The 27,932-nt window shown below is 39.1% G+C and overlaps 2 protein-coding genes across 8 annotated transcripts in view; both read right to left on the reverse strand.

The window, feature by feature from the left end:
* Nucleotides 1–9,327, reverse strand: part of LOC109097362 (ankyrin repeat and sterile alpha motif domain-containing protein 1B) — a 167,829-nt gene extending 158,502 nt beyond the window's left edge. For 3 of the 5 annotated variants that reach the window (XM_042722084.1, XM_042722083.1, XM_042722088.1), the window contains exon 1: nt 8,771–9,327. In XM_042722084.1, the coding sequence (XP_042578018.1) occupies nt 8,771–8,901 (131 nt within the window). In that variant the 5' untranslated portion in view covers nt 8,902–9,327. The remainder of the gene's footprint in view (nt 1–8,770) is intronic. The other 2 variants (XM_042722082.1, XM_042722085.1) reach the window with 1 other exon arrangement.
* A 2,532-nt stretch (nt 9,328–11,859) lies between these two features.
* The window catches only part of LOC109072482 (UHRF1-binding protein 1-like), a 37,259-nt gene continuing 21,186 nt past the window's right edge, over nt 11,860–27,932 (reverse strand). The window contains exons 13-23 of one of the 3 annotated variants that reach the window (XM_042722089.1): nt 27,672–27,865; nt 25,215–26,587; nt 21,716–21,796; nt 21,282–21,433; nt 20,853–21,007; nt 20,543–20,693; nt 20,411–20,449; nt 15,856–16,112; nt 15,545–15,656; nt 15,162–15,322; nt 11,860–13,685 (exon numbers count right to left, since the gene is read on the reverse strand). In XM_042722089.1, the coding sequence (XP_042578023.1) occupies nt 13,545–13,685; nt 15,162–15,322; nt 15,545–15,656; nt 15,856–16,112; nt 20,411–20,449; nt 20,543–20,693; nt 20,853–21,007; nt 21,282–21,433; nt 21,716–21,796; nt 25,215–26,587; nt 27,672–27,865 (2,816 nt within the window). In that variant the 3' untranslated portion in view covers nt 11,860–13,544. The remainder of the gene's footprint in view (nt 13,686–15,161; nt 15,323–15,544; nt 15,657–15,855; nt 16,113–20,410; nt 20,450–20,542; nt 20,694–20,852; nt 21,008–21,281; nt 21,434–21,715; nt 21,797–25,214; nt 26,588–27,671; nt 27,866–27,932) is intronic. The other 2 variants (XM_042722092.1, XM_042722090.1) reach the window with 2 other exon arrangements.

Raw genomic sequence — 27,932 nt, forward strand, 5'->3', positions numbered from 1 at the left:
GAAAATACACATTTTTGGAATAACCCTAACCTCCTGGTTTTAAACAGTATAATACATTAATAAGGATGTGAATTTGGGGTACAGTATTCTTAATTGTCATGTAGCCTAAATAATTAACTTTATTAACCTGAAAAATAGTGTTCTTTACACAAGATATAAAAATATAAATTTGAATTTGGGGTATTTCTTCATTAGATTTACTCAGAAAAATCTTCCATGAACACGTGCGTGTATATATCAAGAAAATGGGAGGAAGGATGATAGAGTGTGAAGGAGGAATAGAGTAAATGAGCTCTCTTGGCACCCGTTGTCTTTCTCTTCAGTTTGGCAGGTAGTGCTGACCCGGCCTCTAATGGGACTGTAAGCTGAGTCTTAGTTTCAATCAGGACGGAGGCGAGAAAGCGAAGCTGATCGATACTACAGTGAAAGCCCTGCAACCAACAGCATAGAGATCCCAACTGAAAAAAGAGAGCGAGGTAAGAAAGGAAGAGTGGAAAGAAGAGAGAGATTGAAAGATAAGATGGGGGATTTGTAAAAGACCAGAAACAAAAAAGAGGAGAGGGACTTTCTCTATTCACACGTCTTGGCGCCTGGCTGAACGGCTAAATTAGACACAACTTGAGGGGTCTTGTAAAGTGGAAAGTGTCCACACACATATTTCTCCAGAGGGAGGGTCAAAGGTCAGTGTTACTATTTTCGTGCTTCTTGTAAAACACCAAAACATCCTCACACAAATCCATTGTTAATAAGATCCTGTGATTTGGGAATGTCAGATATGCCAGGTATGTAGGTTGCATTTTGTAGCGAACAGAGGCATGCTGCCCACAAAAGGCTTATGGTTGTTGATTAAAAAGCACAAGTGTGCACAACTGTGTAATATGAACTTGAAAGTATGGAAGAAAATGTAAATTTGTGAGGTTTGAGACACTTAAATCAGTCTAATATTGAGTTGTTACGTCCAAGTTTAGAACAACACTAGCTGATTTCATGGAAATTTGAATAGAAAATACCAATCCAGTGGTCATGTGTCCGAACATGTGATTGAGAGCTTTCCAGGGGGAAGACGAGATATCTAAGCCCTAATACCAGGAGGATACTCATCTAAACAGTGCTGTGATGGCCATTCATCAGCACAGAAAACGCTATAGGCCATAAGCTACTCTAAACTAAAGGATGAGGGCCTGAGAGGTTGATTTATCACAGCTTTTCAAACAAAAGTCAAGCATGCTCCGAGGAGTAGAACAATCACTGACAGAAGCATTACACAGAGCCTAAGCTAATCAAAGGCCTCCCTAGCACAGATGGGTTCCCTCCATGGAGCAGTTAGCCTTAACACGTATTGCCACAGCTCGAGGAGAAAGAGCTAAACTGATCAGGGAACAGGAGGGGTGCACTTTTAACCTGTGAAAAACCACTGAGACTGTGAATGATCTTTGCAACAAATGGGTCAATGGGATAATGTGTTACATGTAACGTGTTATGCCCCCTGCTAAAAAGAGTGTGTGTTGGATGATGGTTCCCATCATGCAGTGCTGTTATGAAGCTCTTTAAACCCTTGAAAAGCTTTCAGACTGTGAATAATCTTTGCAACTAATGAGATAATGTTTCATGTAACATGTTTTGTCCCATGCTAAGGACACAGTGTTTTGAATAATGGTTCCCATAATTCAGTGCTGTTATGAAGCTCTTCTAACCTGTAAAAAGGACTGAGACTGTGAATGATATTTGCAATAAATGTGTTAACAGAATAATGTGTTACATGTAACACGTGTTACATCCCCTGCTGAAAAGATTGTTTTTGGAAGAGTATTCCCATCATACAATGCTGTTATGAAGTTCTTTTAACCTGTGAAACACTGAGACTGTGAATTATGTTAAGAACAAATGTGTTAACTGAATGACAGGTTTCAGGTAATGCATGTTACATCCCCTTCTAAAAAGTCTGTTTTGAATGATGGTCCCCATCATGCAATGCAATTATGAAGCTCTTTTAACCTGTGAAAAAATGTTAAGACAGTGAAATGTGTTTGTAAATGTGTAAATGAGTAACACATGTTACGTCCTTTCCTGTCCTAAAAAGAATGTGTTACTGTGTTTAGGATGATGGTTCCCATCATGTAATGCTTTTATGAAGCTCTTTTGAAAAGCATTGATTGTAAATGATGTTAGTAACAAATGTGTTAATGAGATAACATTTTATGTAACATGTGTTACACCCCCTGCTAAGGTGCTTCCCATCATGCAATACTGTTGTGCTAATGTCCTTACCAGGCCTCTTAACTATTGACATAGGTAAACCAATTCCAACATGCAAGTTATCTAGCTTAACCATGTTTTGCAGTTTTACTGGTGAACAGCATGGCCATCAATTATTTGTATTTATTTTTACTTATGGACAAACACATTTCAATAAATATCCTTCATGCAGTGCACATGAGCTTTCTCTTATCATGTTAGTATTGAAGTAAATTGAGCTTGACAGTGAAGGAAAAACCTACAGCATCTTTCTAATCTGCTTCAAAGAACGTTTCTAGCATATTAATGCAACAAATAAACGTTACTTTCTTATTTCAGACGGCACAGCCACACTTCTTTCCCCTATTATTTGATGTGTACTGCATAAAAATTGCAAGACCTCTGAAATTTACATGTTCTTTACATTGATCCATTCACAATAGCAGACGTTTTTATCCAAAGCAACTTACAAATGAAGTCTTGCAAATGAAAAACTGCACTCAGATTGGATTGCCTGACCAAGTATCTTCCTGCATTCAAAGTAGAAATGCAGTGTTGTTATTTATATTCTATTCATTTTTACTCATACTATGATTTTTAATTTTAGTAAGCTTTAGTAAGTTTGTTCTGTGCTTTTTTTCATCTAATATTCCTATTTAATTTTTTTGTTTTCATTAGCTTTATTTCAGCTAAAGAAGTTACATTTTATTTTAACGTAACAATACCAGCTTTGGTCCACTGGGAAACAAACATTTGTTACATGTTATAATGTTGCAACAAAGAACGTTTTTGCGGATTTAATAATTATTAATAAATGTATAAATAATAATTATTTGTGTGAGAAACTGTACCACATACTGGTCAATTACTGAGGTAAATTGAATTTCTCTACTCTAAACGTCACATAAACTGAGTATAAACCATGGCTGGTAGCTTTACATGATGGTCACAAAGCATTTTATTTGTCTAAGCAGGCCATACTTATCCAAAATAAGCCACAAAGTAGACCATGCTGATAATTTAAAAGTCTGGCTCTGCGAGTCTAGTTTGCAATTGTCTGGTTCCCATGCTGAGTCACTGAGCAAAAGTGAAACTTTCTTGGAAAGGGTCATTTTCTTACTCGACGTCACAGCGTGATTTATGCAGACTCACGTGCAAGTGAGCACTTAGAAGCAGACAGAATGCGTCTCAGACAAACCCAATCTTTGACGAGTGCACACACAAACACCATTCCACGCAAGTCTGAACTTTGACCCCAATACGCCACCCCTTCCTCCCCATCCACTCGCCTCTTAATGGATGGTGATATATAAACACCCTCCTCCCTCTTTCTCTCTATCTCAGAACACTCCTCCACACTAGCTGACGGCTGCGCTCCAGACCAGAAGGTTTGGTAGCAGTCCATGTTTTCAGTAAGCCGCTCTGACAGTGAAGTGTGCATGGCTCTGTGTGGTGCGCGCTCAATGGCACTGCGGTCTGTGTCGCTCAGCGGTCTGTTTCTGTGCCTGATAAGACGGGGGATAATGGCGCTGAATGTTTATTTTGATAAACCGCAGGGACATGACGAATCTGTGACTGCCCCAGAACGGCCAAGATGGAAAACAGATGCTAACTGCTCTTTTTATATTATTAGCAAGTAGGGATAAGTCACGATGGCTGACTTGTCGTACAACAAATAACTGGTCAATTTTTGTAATATTTTAGTGTTTTAATTAGTGTTTCATGCTTTAGCTGTTAGCCAGTTTGTATAGTAAAAAAAAAAAAAAACATCTTTATATATTAATATTTATATAGCTAGTATGACTGACAGAAACTTTAGCTGTTTCAAATTTAGCTACTGTAGCTGACCTGCTGTCTACATACATATAATCACTATAATTTACTTTTTATGGTATTTTTTCCAGTATTGTGCCCAATATAATAATTCATAGTTAACATTTTTCTCACCTCATCTGCCATCTTTATATTTTCACTGAGATTGTGAAAGTGCATTCTGGGATTGCCCTATGATTATCTTTGTAAAGTATATGCAGTGCTGCCTTAGAATCAAATAAGGTGTTTTAGAAGGCAACATAAGTTAAGCTAACAACTTTCACACCAGCAGTGTGTCTGCAAAGAATGATTGACATGCTCAGTGACTAATCAAATGAGAGAACAAGGCAATCAGCAAAGTGACTGGCAGCCAAAGAGAGATCATCCCATCTTGTTTCCCATAACCAACATCATCGTCACAGTATCCATAATGATGAATCAATGCCAGTAAGTGATGCTTTATGATATATCTACTGTATATGCTTTTAGTGAGATTGCAAAAGAATGGGAAAAAATAACATTCAGACCTAAAAATACATCCAGCTACTGTCTCACAAGTCCAAATCATGACTCAGGCTCTTTAATAAAGAGACAAATAATCACTGCACAATCTAGTTTATCATTATCATATTAAGCACCGAGCATATGAATGTAGTATCATTTGAAATCATGTGTTTCTAAGTGCTGTGCAGCCTAATGCAACATTCACAGTGTGTCATTATTGATGGGCTAATCCATTACCACTATGAGGGCACATAACATTGATCGTACAGCAGTGGGTCCTGTCCCACATGCAACAGTGTATGTGTGCCAGAAGTCAAAGCCACAAACCTATGCCACTGGAACATGCTTTATATGTAAGCCTTTTACCTACATAGAAAATAGCAGCAGGCTGGGTTTTTTGGGTTTCGGGTTTGCCCAAACTCACTTGCCTTACAGGGATTTTGACAGTAGGACAGAATATTAAAATGACCTACTACTACTTTTGCCAAAATGTAGAGAATACAACAGAGCACACTGCATGGAATACTGTATCCCGACATTCAAAGCTCTCAACAATGTGCTATTAAACATACAGTAAGTGACTTTTGGCATCTGCTAAAAGCAAATACATTTTTTACACAAAACTGAATTCAAATGGAGAATAAATGAAGATGCATCGATATAAAAATTTTGGCCAATAAGGAAATGATTTTCATATGAAATTTTAGTCATTTAATATTTTAAATAATTCATTAAAATATTAAGATATTTCTTTTCTACATTGTTTCTGAATAAAATATAAACTAAATAAAAACTAAAAACTGAAATCAGTCACTGTAAATGCTACAAGTGAATTATAATGTCCAGTATAAAAAATGGATATTAATAATGAGATGTGTTAAAAATGATATTTAACAGCATAATGAAATTAGTGTTTTCAAAGATTGACTTCAAGTAATCGCTAGATGATGGCAAGGGTAATCTAATTGTAATGTAAGAGATGAGCAATACAATTAAATATTCAATCATAATTAATTTATCGATACCTATAAATCTCTAATATCAGCCGATAACCAATAGGAGACTGATATACTGTTCATCCTTAAGAAATACTGTTTAAACTTACAACAGAGCGCATTGCACAGAATACTCTATCCCATAATGCAATGCACTCAACAATAGCTGTTTCCAATAACCCTGTTCTTACGCATATTTTAAAGTATCGCATCAGAAACAAGTGATGGAAATGCCTAATTAAAAAAAATAAATCCACTAATTCGCAAAATAGTTTTTACGCTCACTTGAGGTGGTTTCTGACTGGTATGAAAAATAGTTAATTCGCTTAATTGGACATTCACTCAAACAACTTGATGCAACATTAATTTGCATTTGTTCGTTTATTTGTTTTTTCTTTTTTGCAAACTTTAAAAAGATTTGCTTCACATTTGGATGGAAACCCAGCTGCAGAAATAGAAGTCATAACAGCAGTGATTCAGAAGACATTTTGACACTAAATTGAATTAACATTGATAATAACTGGAGATATGCAGGTATTCAAATGGCCATTAACAATATGCCTATAATTATTATCATATTAAATGACTAAATACTTAAGATACTGAAATTCTTTATTTTGTGTTTGTTTTACTAGATAGATAGATAGATAGATAGATAGATAGATAGATAGATAGATAGATAGATAGATAGATAGATAGATAGATAGATAGATAGATAGATAGATAGAAGTACTGGAAGCTAGTATCCCATTCTGAACATTCAAAACATTCTGACCATTCTACAGTTCTTCAAGTGACCTTTGACCTGTCATAGACCCGCCCTCATTTTCAGATAAGGCCATGTGAATCCTCCCTGGGCAATGCTTCGTCACTAACTGTGACGCTGCAGAGCTCACAGAGAGAAAAAGCACAACTTCCAGCACTGTGGACAGATGGACAGAGTCAGACCCCCCCACCGCACCGCACTGTCCCATTCCTCCAGCCAACAGTCCTGACCCAATAAGAGAAAAACACAAACACAACACACTTCCCACCTTCCAACCAAACAAACCTCAAGAATCGACCACGAAACAACAGAACAATGCCTTCTGTGGCCTAAATTAGAGGAGCGGTGAGATTCTGTCAGCCGTTGCTGTTGGAAAAATGCCCCATTACCAGGCAGAGGGATCTTTTGTCCAGGCAGCATACGTGCAGCATTGATTGTACTCGCTGTTTTAACCAGCGAGGTGGCTGATGTCTGAGCCGGGCAGCACACTTCTCTGCTCGATCAGCCTCTCTCGCTCTCACAGACGCGAGCAGGCATGTCGTTCCCAGGTGCCCTTCCCCCATCTCTGCCTGGCCATTCCCGAAGCATACGTTTCCTTCTCTCTGCTCCACACAGTTGTCATTTTACATACTGTTGTGGAGATGAACATGTTCCTGAAATCATATACCTGAGAACTGCAAACACATGTATGCACAGCTGATCAAACATCACACATCAATCACACAGGCTGAACAGAGCAACACACACTAGGTACAGGAGAAATCGCTCTGTATTACGAACAGTACAGAGTGTTAAAGTTTATTCTGAAGGAAGGATTTCTTCTTTTATGAGGCCTCATTAACCCTTCATTAACTGATTAATTAGAATTAATTGCAAAAGAAATTGTATTTTTCAGAGGTTTCCTTCATAGCTGTCATAGCTAAGGAAATTGCTCAATATTTTTTAATCAGTCAATCAATAAAATAAAATCTGTATCTGTCACTATAGAATTAAACCACTCCTTTGTTCTCAAAGATATTATTTTTTATTTGTTTAGTTTTATTTTACATCACTTTATTTTTTTGTATGCAAATTTTTTCACTCATAAACAAAAATAGTTTAAATCTCTGTCTGACTTTTACTGCTTTATGAGTAAAATAAAACAAAACACAATAAAACAAAATAAAAAAGAAGACGACATTTTCTGCCCATATAATTAAAATCAACTGGGGTCCAAAAATGGATCTTGAACCACATTTGGCTTTCTTTGCATGGACAAAAAACACATCTATTTTACAAAATATTTTCTTTTGTGTTCCACAGAATAATAAAAGTCAGGATTGGAATGACATGAAGGTAAATTTTTTAGAAGAAAACCCTTTAAGTATCGATTTATTCTCAGATGTTTCTTATAAAATGCCTTAGGAGACATACAAAAAATGAGTTGGCATACAGTAAGAGCGGGGCTGTCATTACATGGGGCCTGGGACAAAATTTTATGGGTGGCTCCACCACCCTCCACCAGGCCAAATGAGCAGGACCATGCTGGGCCCCCCCCACTGCGTTCCCACCCGATTCCCCTCTCATACAGAGCTATGAAATGAATGTGGACAGTACTGTACAGCCCAGATCATTTGGTCTTGGAAGTATTTGATGAGAAATTCTTGAGTTAAAGGGACAGTTCACCTGAAAACTGACAATTCAAAATTACAATTCAACATTACTCACCCTAATGTCGTCCCAACCTGTATGACCTTCTTGAACACAAAAGAAGATATTCTTAAAAATGTTGGTAACCAAAAGTTCTTTGGTTCACTTAGACAAGAACACTATAGGACATGTCTCAAACTATCTTCTTTTATGTTCCACCACAAAAGAAAGTCAGTCATACAGGTTTGGAGTGACATGAGGTTGGGTAAACAATGACAGAATTTTCATTTTTGAGTCAACTATCCCTTTAATACCATAATCTGGGACTTTTGATTGCAGACTTTGGTGTCTTGGCAAGACAGTTAAGACACTGAGCTCTCCTCTGCATCTCCAGAGGACAAACATGTGAGATTTTCTCACAATGAAAGTCTATTAGGATGACAAACAAGAGCACTGGTGTAATTAACATTAATGCGCACACATTAGGGATGAGTTATGGATTTCTAAACCGCTTTAACTTGTTTCAGACAGATATGCGAATTTAATATCAAAGTTTGAGACATGTAACGCACTGAGTTACAGACGTTGAAACAAAATGTATCTCAGCGGTCTACCCTATATATCCCGACACTCACGCACCGTGTGTGAGGGGCGCAGTGGGTCGGGGATGCCTAGAGTGGGTGTGTGTGATGTATTGCATTGCTCAAGCAACTGCAATCCCTCTGTCTGTATTGATATGAACAGCACGGAACCAGTGGACTCCCGGAAAGCCCTTTTATTTCGGACATAAGCTACATACAAACTTGTCCGCTACGGTCTGCTTTCATACCTGAGTAACCCAGGCAGAGGTATGGAGCCCGAGCCCGAGCCCAGCAATCCTTTCTTCCCACTCAACAGCTTCTCCACCAGCCCCACATTCCCGGTCCGCGCCGCCTCCAGCAGCTCCTGCTCCTTCCCCATCCCGGACACAAGTTTAATCCACGAGAACAAAAACAATCCGGACTGAACGGCGAGGTCTGCTTTTAGGAAGTCTGCGGCATGTTACCGACAGACGCTCCGCCGCGCGCTTCTGTATGAATAAAGCCGCTAGTCCATACCGGAGCTCAATGATGGAATGATGCACCGGATATTTACTCTAACACGGTCCCGGTGCAGCTGTGCTGAACGGGAGGATGGTGGTCCTCTAGACCGTCCGGTTGCCTGGAGACGCCGTTTAAATCACACTCACCAGCCGCTCTCCCGTGCGCTCTCGGTCACCGTACACACGCTGTTCTCCGCGCGCTCTTTCTCTCTCTCTCTCTCTGTGCGTGTGTGTGTGTGTGCAGTTGTACTGACAGCAGGGCGGCCCAGCATCAGTGTTTCTCTCTTTCTGTTCCTATATGGCAGTCTTCCGTTAAACGAGAGGAGAGAGCTGCTCCGGCTGGGCGTGGAGTCACGGATACCGAACACTGTTACTGTAACCTTGTTTTGATTTCATTGGCGCACGAGGAGAAGATATCATATCATATTTTAAGACACGTTTCCACCCTACTGTGGTAATATGGCACTCAATGATTGCCATTTAAAAATGAATGTAAAAAAAAATATCATGGAACAAATTTCATTGTAATTCATTCAGTATTTATTTATTTATTTATTTATATATTTGTTTTGCAAGAATATTAATATTTTAGAATATTAATAATTAATATTGATGATAAATCAGAATATTAACACGGAAAGAATGTGGGCTTAAACATGTTTAATGGTCAAGATAAAGCCAATATTCCCTAAAAATGCTGTATTTAACAACAAACACAGAACATTCCCCTAACGTTAGTATTTGATTCCTGCTTGGTTATTTTTTAATTGGCCATCAAATTTCTGGAAACATTACTTGAGGTGGGAACCTAAAATATTCTGGGGGGTTAGCTGGAATATTATTAAGTATTTTAGGTCATACAAACAGTTTATTTTGAATATTCAGTGTAGAAAATTATTAAACCCAGAGAATGTTACATGTAACATTTTTGGGGAACTAAATAATAACATCCTAGTTTATTTAAGGTTTATTTTTACAACCATTAAATAATATTCCAAGAATGTTCTGAGAACTCAAATTTGGGTCATACAGATAGCTTATTTAGAATATTCAGTTTTATTATTATACCTGTTAACCTGGACAAGGACACCAGCCTGAATTTTACCAAAATCTTACAAACGTTAAAAGATGTGTCGTTCTATGTTTTGCAGTTCATTGTATGTTTGTCTATTGTCAAGGACAGGAATGAGGATTAATTACTGTGCAGCAATAAATGCAGAATAAGTTCAAAACAAGCATAAATTAATATTCTAAAATCTGTGGAGCATGATGTGCATGTAAACAGTCACAGACTGCATTTACATACGCAAGAATATTCCTAAATTATTCTGGTCATATTCTTATTCCATGTCATGTTTACATTAACCAGATTTCAGTTTTATTAAAAATATAAATATTAATAAATATAAAATTGGTCCCTTAATTTGGTAATCATTCAGTATCATCAAAACGGTCATGAAATCACAATCTCATTCCATAATTTACCATGAACCATCACTGTACTTTTTTTCTGAGATCAAATTTACTGCACTATAGTTTTGAAATACTGAATGAACACAGATTGCAGATTTTTTTAGGTTTTATTTACAACTTCACTACCATCACAGCATTAAGTCCCGTGCTGTTCAGCTGTGAAGTCTTGAAGAGAGGAAAAAAACAGTGCTCAAGACTGGAGGAGGAACACAAGAAATGAAAGAGATGATCTGGGGTGTGTGTGTTTAAGAGAGAGAGAGAGAGGCAGCTGCAGGCCCACTGGGTGTTGGACAGAGTCACTAGATTTCAGCTTTGCCAAGAAACAGAAACACCGGATCTTGTGAGGCAGTTGTGTGCAAGCTCTCTGCATTACTCACACAAAAACAAGCGGGTGTTCAGTGTCTATTTAGTTTCTAACTCCAGGAATAAACTCCTTCATTGAGCAGCAAACAGAGCAGTATTCATCTGCCTTAATAGGCAATGCATAGAGTGGGAGCGCACACACACACACACACACACACACACACACACACACACACATACACTTGTGGGCCTGACTTTACAATTCATGAGAGTACCACATGAGATTAAGGTTGTACGGAGGTGAAGCCAAACCAAACAGAGATCACACAGACTGAGACCTTTTTTTGGAAACCCAGGGGAAAAGAGACCTTTTAAGTAGCACCTAGCAAAAGTGATTCATCCCCCAAAAACTCAAAAGTTGATGTAGAAAATATGTCAAAACATTGTGGAAGTAAAAGTATGATACACTGGACCAAGTGTTATTATGGATTATGGAGTGGTATTTAGGCCAGAAGCAACAATTTAAAGTTAAAATGCCTTAATGATAGATTTGTTTCTTACAAACATGCAGCATGTAGATTCACAAGACGTTAATTGTTTGACTGGAGTCGTGGATTATTCGCTGTTTAGAATCTCAGAGGATCCGCTGGTGAGCAAGTGATGTAATGCTACATTTCTCCAAATCTGTTCCCTTAAAGAAACAAACTCCCCTAAATTTTGTATATTCCGAGTTTGAGTAAATTTTTAGCAAATTTAAATTTTGGGATGAACAGCAACTACTAAACAATTGCTGGTCCCCACTGACTTCCTTTTATTTTTCCATACTATGGGAGTCAGTATATGGACCATCAGCTGTTTGGTTACTCACATTTTATAAAATATTTTCATTTATGTTAAACAGAACGAAGAACCTCGTACAAGTTTCTTCAGTATTATGACACATCCGAGTGAAACACTGAAAAAAGAGAGAAGCCTGTTATTTCATTGGAAGGTCAAGTTATGATATCTGAATTTAAAAAAAGAAAAGAAAAAATACATAAAAAGAGGAGAGTTGATACTCATTAATAAAACATTTTAAATTTTATTTCCTCATTTTATTTCAGATGTCTCAGTACTTCAGCAGCTTCTGATGGACACGAAGAATAACAATTTTACAAGTTTGCTTGATTGAGCATCATTGTTCATCATTTGTGCTAAAGAGGTGGGGCTCCATCTATAAGGGGCGTGTCTATTACATATTGAGGCGGGGCTATTGTGGCATAGGGGTGTGGCCTAGTACTACATAAGAAAAGTTCTTGTTTCCTACAATCAGGTGTTTGTCATCCAGCTCTCCACGTTCTAGTCCTAACATCTGAAAAATGTTCTCCAGATGGAAGCTTGTGTTGTGAAGAGCATTAAAACATTCATTTAGAGAACAAAGTGTGAGAGAAAAATCAAGCAGTACCTCTGGAGAAGGTGTGCAGTCATAGGCACTTGTAGAGGCCGCTGTAGAGAGAAAAACCAAGCCGGAAGAAAACAAAGGGAGGAGAGAGAGTGAAGCAAATCCAAGAAAACGTTTAAATATTTTTTCCATCATATTTCATCATAAAACAGGTCTCTCTCTTTTAAAGTATAAATAAGAAAAGCCAAAAACAACAATTAACTAATACAAACTTAGGTTTCATTCATCAGTTGAGTGGTTTTCACCCAACATCCATGCTTTTTTTTTTTTTTTTTTTTTTGTGCAGAAATGCTGGCAATCAGATCAACAATGTGACAAAGCATCAGTTAAACATTCCATGTTCAGACTGAATGGTATTTTAACAGAAACAACCCCTGTAAATTAATAATTAAACTAATATTTTGACTGTTGCAGTGCAAATATTCACATAAAAAGACAAACATGGAATGACAATGTTTTTAGTTGCAAATACTGAACTAATATCAAAGTGTTGCACTGCAAAACACAAAATCTGTCCACATAGTAAGAGAAATCAAGTCGTGCAATGCAAATCCTGTAGTGTGTTTGTGAAAATAATTCCCGAAAACATATTCCCATTTTTTGAGATGCTAACATATAAGGTAAATTTTGACTACACCGATTCAATTGCACTTATTAACAAAACATTCTTCAACTACTACACATAACCACAATTTTATTATTCACTAAATATTATAATGTTTTTAGTTATTGCTAAACAAAAGAGTTCGAAGCAGTGCAAATTAATCTTTTAAGACATTTCTCCAAAGATACGACATTCAACATCACACACCCTGACACTAAGTGTGTAAGACTGCTCTGGGGTTAAAGGTCAAGGGTGGAATGTGCTCCTACACTGCGTACGAATGGTTAGAGAGAGAGATAGTGAGTGAGAATGTGAGTTTATCACCCCTTTACACCTTCCCATGATAATTTATGGGGTGCTCGCTGACAATCAAATTAATGAAGTGAAAGAAATAATAAAAACAGGAAGAGGGCAACAAAACATCTGTGAAATTCCACAGGGTGTCCGAAGAGACTTTTCACTTGATTTTTTCTGATGCTAAAGCTTTGTGTGTATACTATAGTAAAGAACACTGTTCTTTAAGAGCAGATGCCACTGATTGCAAAGTCTGGATCCCGAGGTGAGATCACCGTCACGGCACACATACCATCCTCTTCTCGGCTGCAGAGTTGGGATTTTTTATGGTGCCGGGCCCCTCCAAGCACTCTGCTGCCCCCCTGTGGCAGGTGTCAGTCCTGTATGCACACACACATGCACTGCCACTAGCTGTTGCTGCCCCCGCTGGTAAGTTTGAGGGTCTTCATTTGATGCTGGAGAGAGTCTTTCTCCATATGGGCTTCAGCTAGCGCCATCTTGGCTTTAGAGAGCTCAAGTTTCAAGCATTCATTCTCCTCCATGAGCAGCTGTGTGGATGGAAAAAAAACATTAGCTCGGCACACAAAGTGTTTATTGTTTATCAGCCTAGATATATTTTGCTTGAGGGACAACTGTCATTGTATAATTGAGGGGTTATATTTTTAATAATTTGACATTTTCCCTAAGGTCCACTTATAAATATTAGTCAAGCTTTTGCACCAACATCTTTATAATGATGGTTTAGTTATGACCATTTTCTACACATTTTATTTGGCCCTCAGCATTAAAAAAATAAATAAATAAATAAAATAATAAAATAAAAAGTACTACTGTGAGACTTGTGTAAACATTCTACAACTAAAATGATCAGGCGGCTTGTTAGAAATAAACTATCATAAAAACTCATATTTTACCAAAGTTTGATTTTTTTCAGAAGAATATGCAGAGCTGTAGGTGCTACACCTTTTTTACAGTTATCATTAGTTAATCCTTTAACTAATTTTAATTTCATTTTAACAGCATCTGTCTGAATTATTACATCACCATGATTGGGTGAAACACCAAAAAGGCATCACTAGCCGGGTTTCCATTTCTGGATTTTGCAAAACTTTTGCGATATTTTATACGTCAATAAAAACTGTTGTGGAATGATAGCGTTTCTATTAACCAATGTTATGCGACTAAAATTAAATTTTTCCTCTCACGACAAGGCGATGGATGCTCCAGTGGCCATGCTGGAGTCATAATGCACTGTAGACGTGTGCCGTGTAAATAAGGGGTTATCCAAGCTTTAACGACACGGAAAGCCCCTTATACAAGCATTGTGTAGTCAATGCTTGTGTAAGCGGCCACATATGAGGTGATAATTATCATATGACATATAAAAACAAAAAATGATCATGTGACTTTTTACATACTCCAGGTGACCTGTAAATGTGAAAAAAAAAAAATCTTTCCCTAACAGCCTTAAAAACACCTCATTAAAAAATAACAACAAAATTCGATAAAAGCGTTTTGCAATATATGGGATTTTTTGTGAAATTTACATGTTTCAATTACGTGTATTTCCAATTTGCAATTTCAATTTGCACAATTTGAAAGTTAATGGAAATGGGGCTACTGATGTGTAACTGCATGTAAATGTTATAGGTTTCTGTCATCAGAAATCAAAATATTTCAGAACAAGCCGTTTTTTACAGCCTAGTTTCAATAAATGATTTTTTGGATTGGGGAAGTTTGAAATTGTTGTTTTTTTTTAAAGTACAGTTTGTTTTCACAGCACATAAAATAGTTTTTCATTTTAATTTATTTTTAATAATGATCCCTTTAAAATGTAAATAAACCAAGTCAAAAACAGCAAATCTTGCATCACTGTTAAAGGCTTACAAACATACATGGGTATTTAGATCGCAAACTGAAACGTTCACATAAAGCTGCAATTTTACAGCGTTATGTGTACGTACCCTGTGATGCATTACATCATGCAAAAATTATTTACATATCGCAAGTTGTTCTTTGTGTACCTGTTCTCTACTTGAAGGGGTGGGGCTTGTGGGTGACAGAGGTGCAGTCTGAGTGGCTTTCGGCTCACTGGCCACACCTACAGGAACTTCAGGGACAGAACTGAGCCTGCTGTCATTCACAGGCCCCGCCTTCTGAAGCTTTGAGTCCGCAGCACGCTCAGCTGTCCGAGGGGAGAAAGGGGGAGGGATGCGTTTAGTACGTGCATTCCTGAGGTTTAAACTTATTTCAAAATAATTCAAAATAGAGGCAAACATCAAAGTAAAATAGACAGTGCATGCATGTGCCAGAGGGAGGGGAAATTATGCTATAGGGAACAATTATAGTTTAGGAGAGGAGGAGGTAGCAGGAAGAGGAAAAACAGGAAGTAAGGGACATGAATAACCTCCTCCGATGCTGAATGAGCCATCATCTTGGCGATGAATAAGAAGATTATGAATATGCACGGCGATGGGCGTGGCCTTGGGCTCTGACGCATTGTCACGGGGACCATCATCCTGATTCAAACACATATATTAGTGCATACATGCTGGTTCTGGATAAAAATGTGAGCTGTCTTGATATCTAATAGGGTTTTTCATTAAAATCAGTGCATTCTGGAATTGCAGCTCACTAGGTTAGGTTAAGTGTTAGTCTATGATAATTCTGATCAAATCTGATATTGTGACATCCTTAATGTCTTGTGTCTAAATGTACCTTCAGATTGACGTGTGTATCTTTGATGGTGATCTCCATGGGGAGAACCTGGGAGGCGGAGTCGTCCTCCAGGAAGAGAGCGAGGTTTCGCAGTGATGTCATGAGGAAGTCGGCACTGAAGGCCTGTAGGCGGCACTGCAGGAAGCCATTCTGTTCGGCCAGAGGAGAGTGAACCGCAGCTCCCGGGCCGCTTTCAAGCCTCACCTGCACCTCTGGATTTAATAACACCGTGCTGGGGTCCGACCCTGACCCAGAGCCTGGGAGAGAGAGATTGATAAATATCAGAAATTAAGTAATGTGCTAATATTTTCTCTAACAGACATGTGCCCTTAATGTTCTGTTGGTTTAAAGGTTCTGAGTTTGGATCCATGAAATGCTTTGTTCACACTGACAGATGTGTTCTTCAAATGAGATACACTGTAATTAAGATTTCTGAGCACATGACCAAGCAAAGTCATATTTACAAGTATTAAACTCAATCTGCTAATGTCATATGGGGAGTGTATACTTGTTTACTAGTTACAAGGCTACTTGACATAAACTGTAAGTCAATAACTAGACACAAAATATTGATTTTACTGAGTTTAAATATTTTATTAGTTCACTTAACGCCAAGCTTCAATGAAGAAAAATGGTTCCTAGCAAGTGGATTTGAGGCTAGACGAATGACATAGTTCAAACAAAATCAACATTTAAATGAGAACGTACAGTCAGTACCACTTATTACATGGCTTCTCACCGCATAAATAATTAAGTGAACATGAAATATGGATTTGAGATAAAACTGTTTGAAATAAAACTTATCCATACCTTTTTATTATCTAATAACCAACTGAAATCATGATCATCCTGGCAAGAAGAACCCTGAAATAATAATACAGTAGTGCTACTACTAAAGTCCTCCAATCAATCAATCAATCAATCAATCAATCAATCAATCAATCAATAACTATAACTGAGATGAAAGATGGCACCAGTTGCATTTGGCTAAAATTAGAGGATTAGTCCATGGTGTGATACAACAGACATGAATGAACAGACAGTACTTATCGGAGAATAACAGACTTCCGAATACTGTGATTGACCAATCAGAATCAAGTCCTTCAGACAGTGTCATAATAATGAATGCCAAACTCAAAGATAAAAGCTTATCAACTGCACTTGAAGGCAGCAAGAAATTTTATGCTGATAATAAGTGTTCCTGCTGCTGGATAGCCTAATGCATCACTGATTATTTACATGCCAATAAACTTTTTCAACTATAGCTCCTGTAGCTCTCATTGATAATGAATCTTTCAAACCACAGATCACTGTCAGTGTGAACACCCTTTTATATTTTAGTATAGATGCCATTACAAAATAGACATGATAATAATGAAGATCTACATGATGAAAACACCATCTACTCCATGTTTCTCCATGCAACACAATAAGCCTTGGCACTACGAGGACACATGAATGTGTACACAGTCATGCAAGAAACCAATGGATCACTAATGAGTGGAATCGAGGGCCCGCTGCACAGACTGGCAAAGCAGGACACGGGAGACAGCCACCGGTCTAAAAATAGACAAATCCAAAACATTGAAACCCTGCATTTAAATTATGCATTGAATCCAAAATGTCAGCGCAACAATGCCTGCGGTAATGAATAGAAATCTCATTGAAATTCATTGAAATTTCCTACAGCAGAGGGCAGAAAGGAGACATCAAATGATATCGGGGCTGTGCAGTTCAGCGGTCCCAGAGGGTCTCATGGCAGAGGAGTCCACGGTATCTACTTCACTGGCTGCCCTACATGTTCTTGCTTTCGAGAAGACTGAAGACTTGAAACTGAGACTGCATTAACATCCTCACCTCCTCTGCCCAGAATAGAGAGAAAAACACCCAACGCAGATGCTCGTTCAGCAGAACTGTTAAATAAAAGATATAACGGAGTAAAGAAATGGGGAGACAGAATAGGCAACCAAGCTCCTTACAAAAGTTTAAAAAATGTATATTTTGTGGTATCTGCAGCATTCCAAAGCACTTCAAGGAACACTATGGTACTGTCCAAAAACTTTTGTCCATGTGCATAAAGTTCAGTTTCAATTTCTTGAAAGGAGAGTTAAAGGGATAGTTAACCCAAAAATGAAAATTCAGCCCTTTGTGTCCAAACCCGCAAGACCTTCGTTCAGCTTCGGAACACAAATTAAAATATTTTGGATGAAATATGAGAGCTTTCTGACCCTGCATAGACAGCAACGCAACTGACACATTCAAGGCCCAGAAATGTAGTAAGGACTTTGTTAAAATATTCAGTGTTTCAACTGTAATGTTATGAAGCTACGAGAATATTTTTTTTGCGCAAAGAAAGCAAAAATAAAGACTTTATTCAACCATTTGTCAGACTTTGATGCACGTTCACGAGAGTATCACAACAGGCACAATAAATATTCTCATAGCTTTATAACACTGATGTCAAATGGACATTTTTATCAACGCCTTTACTAGCTTTTTTGGGCCTTGAATGTCTCAGTTATGTTGATGTCTATGCAGGGTCAGAAAGCTCTCGGATTTCCAAAGATGAACAAAGGTCTTACAGTTTGGAATGACATGAAGGTGAGTAATTAATGACAGAATTTTCATTTTTGGTCAACTATCGCACTTCACATGTTCAGCATCCTGTGTGAATATACTGGAGTTAGAAAGGCTCAGACCCCATTACAGATCACTGGTATTCCTGTCATTCCTGACTGAACTTCTTGATTAATCCTTGAACAGATGAGAATAAAACAAGCAATTGCAGCACTTTCTCTCCCTAGCGAAGATACTGAAGAAAAATACTGCAGGAGGAAAAAGTGAATAAGTGAGAATAACTGAAAATAGAGACGATAGGAGCAGATACAGAGAAACAGACTGGAAAAACAGAGGCAAGCAGAATCAGTCAAGAGAAACCGAGCAGAGAAAAGCCTAGAGATTAATCCTTGGAGAGGAAAAAGGCAGTGCTCTGAAACAGCCCAGATAGATGAGAGTCTGCATGTGTGTGTTTATGTGTGTACAAAGTCTCCTGAAGCAGCAGTTCTGCTACTGCAGAACCCAGTGGTCTGTGACAGTAGAGAAACGACAACACAATACCAAAGCAGCTATAGGAGAGAGAGAGAGAGAGAGAGAGAGAGAGAGAGGAGGAAAGTGAAGAGCAGGGACCAGTGAACGAGAAAATGCTCCATTACAATTCACATAACAGCACACACAACCCTACCATACTGCTTAAAAAAAACAACAACTCTTATTTACATACTCTTCCACCAACTGACTAAATGTTTTCAGCCAAGGTGCTTTAAAGGGGTTCATATCAGAAGCACAAATTCTCAGAGAGGACTGTTGAAAGTGTGTTGTGCTTTTGCATATTGTTAGACTGTCAAACAAACTCTTTCCAATAAGCTGCTTCTCTAAAACATCCCTTTAAAACATTGCTACTAAAAGCACTGAAGCTAAACTTTACATGTTGATGTTAAAAAAGCTTAAGCTTAATATTAGAAGATAAACATCTAAATTAAGCACTGTTACTATAAGTAACTGTGTAACAAATAAAGCACTTGCAATAATGAGTAGAAGAATTATTGTTGGACTGAATCAAATTCGTTAATACTAATAAAGTTCACATTATTATAAATGATCAGTAATACTGATTTTATTGAAGACTATAATAGGTTCTATCTATGATAGATGCTTTAGCTATTAGGCTTTAAGCATCTTTCTCTATTGAGGAACACAACCACCGACTAGTCGTTTATAAAAATATATCAATAGGCTAGCGTTCAAAAGTTTGAGGTCAGTAATTGTGTTTTATTTTTGTATTTTTTGAAAACAATTAATACTTTTATTCAGTAAGGGTGCGTTAAATTGATCAAAAGTGACAGTAAAAAAATTTCAATGTTAAAAACAATAAATGTACAAATAAAGGCTGTTCTATTGAATCGCTTAAAAAATCCAGAAAAAAATGCATCATGGTTTTCACTAAAATATTAAGCAGCACAACTGTTTTCAACACAAATCTTCCTTGAGCACCAAATCAACATATTAGAAAGATTTCTGAAAGATCATGTAACACTGAAGACTGGAGTAGTGGCTGCTGAAAATTTAGCTTTGCGATCACAGAGAAAGAAAGAATAAAAAGATATATATATATATATATATATATATATATATATATATATATATATATATATATATATATATATATATATATATATAAAAAAGAAAGAAAGAATAAAAAGAAGTCATTTTAAATTGTAATAATATTTCACAATATTACTATTTTACTGTATATTTTTGATTAAATGCTGTAAATGCAGCTTAGTTGAGCATAGAGAGACTTATTTTTTTTTAAACATACAGAACCCAAACTTTTGAACAGTAGTATTCTTGCTAAACATAAAAAGTGCTGAAAGAGTGATCACACAACACACACAACTCAGACTCATGCAAACTCACAGAAGGAATCTACACTCACAAACATGCGCACAAACACACACACACTATACAAACATATGAAGATACACGCTTAAAGTACCTTCACCACTTTGAGCGACTGATGCTGTAGACAATAAACCTGAAGAAACGCAAACAGCAAGTTTTTAGCAGGTGTAACAGTAACACTGCACACCCACACACACACACAAACACAGGTGTCAATCAGTCTTACCCAGGCTGTGGTTGCTAAGATGCTGCTGCAAACTGACGTTGCCGAGCTGGTTGGGTCGGATCCGTCCTACTTCCAGAGCAAATGCTGTATCATCACCCTTCAGATCCAGAGAACAGCAGACCGAGTGAATCTTTAAAACCAGCACCGACACCTGCAAATTCACGTAATACAGATATTTTATACATAGATACTAATAGATGCATCATCACATTGTTTTCATTCAGGAGAAAAGAAAAAGTTAACGTTCAGCAACTAAGCGGAGCATGATATAAAAAGGGGAATGAAAAAATAAATAAAAAGGGATTATTACAAGGTCGTTCGTGGGTTCATCTATGCTCTGTGAGGCAGCGCTGATGGCGTCAGGTGACTGGGCCTGATCTGCCTCCTGAGCGAGAGTCACATTAGTCCCTTCTGTGGAAATCTGTTCATTTCGAACCTCCTTAAAACCAGAGATTGATACGTCATCTGAAACAAAAAACATTTGTGTATTATTTGGTAAGAACAAGAGAGTGTAGCAGCATAACCAGAGCCATATTGAGTAGCATAGCCCATCACATGTGGGCCTGATATTTAGCCTGTGCTAAATGGAAAATCTAAATGAATTTCTGGTTATCAAGAAATTTTCAGCATTGCTCCATCAAAGGAACAAAAATAGCACATAAAGATAGATGTTACAATACTGCCCCCTTGTGGTCAAAAATCTAATACAGTTCAGTATGGTTTTCAGGAGTGCATGTACCTCTCTCCAGCAGGCTGTAGCTGTCACAATCCTCTAGTGAGTAACTGTCATTGGAGAGATCATCCAGAGACTGTAGCGAAGGGCTTTTCTTCATGATCTTAGAAAAGGACACTGAGAAACTCGACTGCGACTTGCCCTGAATCAAACGTCCACTGCAGAGTATATGCACAAAAAGTAGAAAACAGTGAGCATGAGAGTGGATGAGCATGTTAGTACCAACATAAATGATATTAAGGCGGCAACATTTTTGGCAAAATCAAAACACCAGTCACTCAGAGACTGAGTCGGCAAACTCTGTGCACATCCACAGTCCTATACATAACACAACGAAGGACAAGCTAGTGTGAAATGATCACAAACACGATACCACAGTTTCCTCCACAAACATTCACGCATACACAGATGGGCACAGAGTCCTAAAGAGGGTGTCTTACATGTTGGACATGGAATATAAGGAGGTAGACCTGCTGTGCGTGGAAGTTAAGAGGTCAGAGACCACTGATAAACTGCCTTTCCTTTGGAAGAGAGAGATCAAACAAACACACACACCCAGAGGTCACAATCAGAGCAAGGAAGCAGTTGTGCATTGGGTTTTACTCCCAAATGCACACGCATACTCTCATAACATTCAGTGGCATTATTTCTGCATCAATCCCATCTACATTCAGTTATAACATTTTCTGTTCTACACCCACTGGTGAAAAGTGCACCAGTGGTACTGTCGTGAACGCACGTCGAAAACTAACAAGAAAGAAAATAAATTCTTGAAATTATTAAAGGTGCTGTATGTAAGTTTTTTACTCTACTGAAGCATAAAAATTCCATATGTTTGCAGATATTTGAGAAACATGCTAAGTTATCATATTTGCTTATCTGAAAAACAATGATACAGTTAGTTATTCTCCTTTGAAAATGTGCGTTCTGGGCCGTTGTTTTGTTTTGGTTTGTGAAACCCGCCCACTGCCAGTTTACCCAATTGTATTTCGGCACCCTGGGTTGCCAGTTGGTGGAAAACACAGCGTATTTCATTTCATTCATCGCCAAGTCCGCTCGTTCCTGTTGGTGTCCTCAATCTGGCAACCTTCATGTGCGTCAAGTCTGAGAAGGAGGGGCCAGGTGAAAAACCCCTCTTTTGAATTTGGACTGCAATACCTAGTTTAACCACTCGGTGTCAAACCTACATACAGCACCTTTAAGTCATTATTTTTGTTTTCCTTGTACACAAAAATTATTCTCATGGCTTCATAATATTACGATTGAAGCACTGATACCACAGGGACTATTTTAACAATAGCCGCGTTTCCACTGTCGGGCTTAAAGCGGGCGTGCTAGTGCGTGCCAGGGCCAGTCGCGTATCCACTGTCACTTCCGGGGCTTGATCATGCCTCGCCGGGGCTTCCTTGGGGCCAACGGCCAGGGTTTTTTGGCCCGACGAAAACCTTGGGCCAAAGCGGGCCAGCTGGGGCTAGAGGAGTGGTTATGAACAAAGGCTGAGTTTCTCCGAGTCTGGAGCGAGTCAGCGCCGTTCATTTCAGAAAGATAACAGCTATAACACCAGCATTAAAAACTTTTTAAAATAAGCTGAGCTCAAAACTCACTTTCAGTCAGCAGCGAGTGTTTGAAATAATGCGACCGATGTGTATTATAATCACCATAAAAGGCAGAAATATTTATAGGCCTAAGCGATGTAAAAGACTATACACGCTAAACATTAACGTCACCATAATAAACATGGTAAATGTGACCGTTTGAAGAAATAAGACGTCAGCTTCTTATTGTCTATCACAATTGTGTATTTATTTAGCAACATATTTTATCTGTCATAAGTCTAGTCTCGAGAGTTTAGCTCCGCGTAGCATGTCATCAAAATATAATAATTATTTTTGTTCGGGAGCTTTTATAAAAATAGAGAGCGTCTGCGCTGCGGATCATTTCATAAAGCTAACAGCTATAAAACCAGCATTAAAAACTTTTTTTAATAAGTTGAACTCAAAACTCACTTTCAGTCAGAAGCATGTGTTTGAAATAATTTGATCCGATGTGAATTATAATCACTAAACAAGGCAGAAATATTTATAAGCGATGCAAAAGACTGTGCACGCTAGACATTAACATTACCATAGTAAACATGGTAAATGCAACCACTTGAAGAAATCAGACATCAGCTTATTCTCCATCACAATTGTGTATTTATTTAGTAACTTATATTATCTGTCATAAGTCTCGTCTCGAGAGTTTAGCTCCACGTATGTTTTTTGTTCGGGAGCTTTTATAAAAATAGAGTTATTATCATTCATTCTAAATGTGACGTATATAGGCTACTGTGGCTACAAATAAACAGAAACAGTCTCGACTGAATAAGCAGGCTATTTTCATAAGCGTTTAAAATAAATAAATAAAATAGAAATAAATTTATTTCTGTGTGATTAATTTTGAGTCCTGATAAATTGATTCATTATGATCAATGTATCACTTATTCTATAGTAAAACATCGATGCTTTTGAATTTGAATATTTAACAAAGCATGCAAACAAAAGGCCGCTGTTATCGTGTTCGTTTTGTGATCGCGCTAGTTCCAGTGACTTATTTCTTAGTTTTCTAAGATAACTTCTCTTTGTTCTCTTTGTTGGTGAAATGATGGGGTTGCGTGACGTTGTTCCTGAGAGGCGTGTAAAGGGCGGGTTTTAGTGACGCGCAGCGGAGCTTCTGGCTCGACTGTGGAAACGCTGCGCTATTCTGGCCTCGTACTACTGGCCCGAGGCTATTAGCCCCGCCCGGCCCGTTTTAAGCCCTGGCTCGCACTGGCCCGACAGTGGAAAAGCGGATAGTCTCTTTACTACCTTTCTTGAACATATCAGTTGCATTGCTGTCTATGGAGGGCCAGAAAGTTCTTGGATTTCATCAAAAATACCTAAATTTGTGTTCTGAAGATGAACAAAGGTCTGGCGCCTTTGGAACAAATGAAGGAGAGTAATTAATGACATTTTTTTTATTTTTGGGTGAACTATCCCTTTAATCACACATACCTGTAAAATCTAACCAAAGTCTTCAGGATTACTATTAAAAATTACAATTAAAGCTGGAGCTAAAGAAACACTGCAGGTCAGTGGATCTTGGGGGGGCAGTGTTGTCCACCCCTGGGCTGGACAGCAAGTCTCATGCTGTGCATTTGCTTCTACCAAGGTTTAAGGTTATGTTTAGGGAAGGGGAGTCCTGCTCCTGGAGGTATACCTTCCAGCCGAGTTTAGCTCCAACCTTTTTTAATACAACTGCCTTAAAATTCTAGTGATTTTAAAGACCTTGATTAACTGGTTCAGGTGTGTTTAATTAGGGTTGGAACTAATTCTGCAGGAAGGTGTCCTTCCAGGTCTAGACTGGGTTAGGGTGAAATTCAAAGGGTTTCTTGGGTTACTAACTATTCCAGGGATGGGCAACTTGGGTCCTGCAGAGTTTCGCTCCAACCTTAATTAAACACACCTGAACAAGTTAATCAATGCTTTTAAGGTAACAAGAATACTAGAGGGAGGCAAGTTTTCATCAGGATTGGAACTAAACTCTGCAGGACCAAAGTTGCCAATCCGTCATCCTAGAAGGCTATCTTCTTGCAGCGTTTAGCCAACCCTAATCAAATACTCCAGAATCAGCTAGGTGATCATTATGACTTGAACATTACAGGCCAGTGCCTTGGAGCAGTGTTGGAACTGAAGTTTGCAGCAAGGTAGCCCTCTAGGAGCAGGCTTGGATTCCCCGTCTGTCTGGCCCACAATACTGTATGTTGTCCAATTTGTACCAAAGTGTGTACTCTATGGTGGACTGCAAAAGCTTATGTCAGTATTTGAGATAAGGCTATGCAGCGCTACTTGCATTATCAATTTCCAAAAACAAAGCAGGAAAGACTGGACATCTGTGTTCTAAATACACTAACAGTAATACCTGGACATGGACTGAGGTAGCCTGCCGCCATGACTCTTGTCGCTCCATTCCCTGGAAGAATTGTCAGACATGGGATCTAGTACCATGGTTCCACCTTGTGAGGTTTCACTCTGCTGCCCTTCGGCTTCAGTTCTGTTGCCCTCCCCATTGGGAAATCCTTCTCTCAAATCCTTCTTCTCCTCAGATGGCACCCTCCCTCCAGATACCACGCTACTCCTCTCATCCACAGACGCCTTTCTCAGAGCAGGAGATGGGGAAGGAAGGAGAGGAGATGCGTTGATGGCATGTGTCCCTGCACAAAGGAGCTGATCCACATTTTGAATACCCTCTCCTGCAGCCGAGGGCCTCTCGTGCCCCTCACTCACCTCACTCCCGGCTTCAAGAGTGGCCCTGCTTTCTGAAGGGGATACGTCTGAGTCCAGGGGGCTGGTGTTTAAATCTGGTTGGGGAATGGGCTTTAGGAGTAGTGTAACTTCTGCACTTTTCATGAGCACGCCCACACAGGCACTGAAGGGTTGAGTGGGACCCTGGCGCTTGGAGCCATACTGCTCCAGATCTTGCTGTAAAGAGCGCTGCAGAGATTTTACAGCATTTTGCAGTCTGAGCAGGAAAACATACTGCCCATGGCTCACCTGAGCACTCAGGTGCTTCTGAACGTGCACTAGCACCTGCAAGTCTACTTCACTGGACGAGGATGAGGAAGCAAGAGAAAGAGACGAAGAGGAGCCGCTGAATAGGCCATCCAGAGAGTGTGGTTTGTGGAGGCCATTGCTTGGCGTGTTGCTGGGAGATGCATCAGTGCTGTAGTACTCCTTTAGAAGCTTCTTCCTCTGAAGACGACTGGCTATCTCTGCTGACTCACTGCGAGGCAACAGGCCTGACCCTATGCCTGCTCTGAGCCTCTCATGGAGCTGAGTGTATCGGGCAGGGTTGCATGCCCAAAGTGTCAGAGGGAAGGAGTCCACACAAGGTGTCGGACGACCTCGCCCACTGCGTGAGCCCTCATAGTCCACCCAGAACTGGGAAAAATGCACGGCCCACAAGTCAGTGGCTGCTGGTGTTTTGAGGGCATTGGTGGAGAGAGATGGCGGAGCAAGGCCCCGGTACACATCATGAATGCGTGTGTCCTGCTCATGAGCATGCCGCTGGAAAACAGAATGCAGCACAGAGAATGAGTTTTGGGAGCGAGGAAAAGACGAAGAGAGGGAGGTGAAGAAATGTTGCTCCTGGAAGGCCTGCAAGAGGGCTTCCAGACTGGACCGAGTACATCCGGAAGAATGACGTGTGTTGGTGGCTACCATCTCTGAGGTCTGTACTGAAACTGAGCAGGGCTGGTCAGGCTGAGTCTTCTCCTGGTCTGCAGGGATCACCAGCTACAAACACAGAGTTTTATATTAAGCTATAATGCAATAATTTAGTACAATAAGGTTCCTCAAATCCAGACCTGGAGGGTCACTGCCCTGCAGAGTTAAGCTTAAACTCTGATCAAACTCACTTGTAATTTCTAGTAATTTTGAAGACATACAGTACCTTACTCAGGTGTCTTTTGGCTCATTTCCACCGAGTGGTATGGTTCAGTACTGCACAGTGTGCAATTATGTCTGTTTCCATTGTTAGAAGTTGTGAACGGTACCAAAATAGCGAACTGTACCACTTTTTGGGACCCTTCCGTTGGGGTACCAAGCACAGTAGTTCGTTACCTACAGGGTGGCGCTACACTCAATGCAGAATGCTGATTGGTTGACAGAGAATTGTAACTTGTGTATGCATGGGGAATGAAGCGTCTCCGGTCCTGTTTACACTTGGTTTTAAGATGCGTTTTGGTCGGTCGGATCACAAGTGGACAATGAAGACACATACCCATTTACACCTGGCATTTTAATCCATCTCTTCTGCCCACTTTTGGCCACTTCTGACCAGATAACCCCCGTGGTGCTGATTACATCAAGAGGAGGTTAAATAGGCGGATCCCTCTGTCGGCATCAAAACATGAGTGGGAAGTCTAAAGTGGATGAGCTCAAAACATTTCACACCCCGTCTACACTTGTATTTAGCGTTGTTCACTTGTGATCCAATTGACCAAAAGACATTTTAATACCAAGTGTAAACAGGGCCTCCTTCACTCGTTCCTCCATGCTGCTCATGCATGTTGGGCTTGCTTACATCAGAGTGCACAAAAAAAATAAAAAATAAATAGTTTTATAATTTCTCACACATACACAGAAAATGTCACGCTTTTTTCTTCGCATGAGGATGACTTCGATCACTACTTTCCGGCATACACCACATCTATCAAGTAAGGGTACTGTTGGCAGTGGAAACAAGCCCGATCAAGGTGTACCGTCCTGAATCGTACCATTTTGTACTGTACTGACCCGTACTGCTCAGTGGAAATGAGCCATTTGATTAGGGATGAAGCTAAACTGTGCAGTTTAAGTCAATGTAAGAAAGAACTACCTTCAGCATGAGTCCGTCCACTCTGATATCTACATGCTCGTCAGGTTTCTGTGAGTCATTGAGTTTGTACAGCTCCATAAATTGTTCTAAGCTCTGACGAAGGTCCAGCGCAAACAGATTGAGCCAAACCAGACTGCGAGAGTCAAGCACCAGCTGTAGCGCGTTTAACTGCACATACAGGTTGGGACAAGGGACTGCAGAGAGAGTTTATTCATGTCAATTCATGGAATGCTTGAGTTGAACTGAGATATTAAGTGACTA

Source organism: Cyprinus carpio, chromosome B4 (genome assembly GCF_018340385.1).
Source record: "Cyprinus carpio isolate SPL01 chromosome B4, ASM1834038v1, whole genome shotgun sequence".
NCBI lineage: Eukaryota > Metazoa > Chordata > Actinopteri > Cypriniformes > Cyprinidae > Cyprinus > Cyprinus carpio.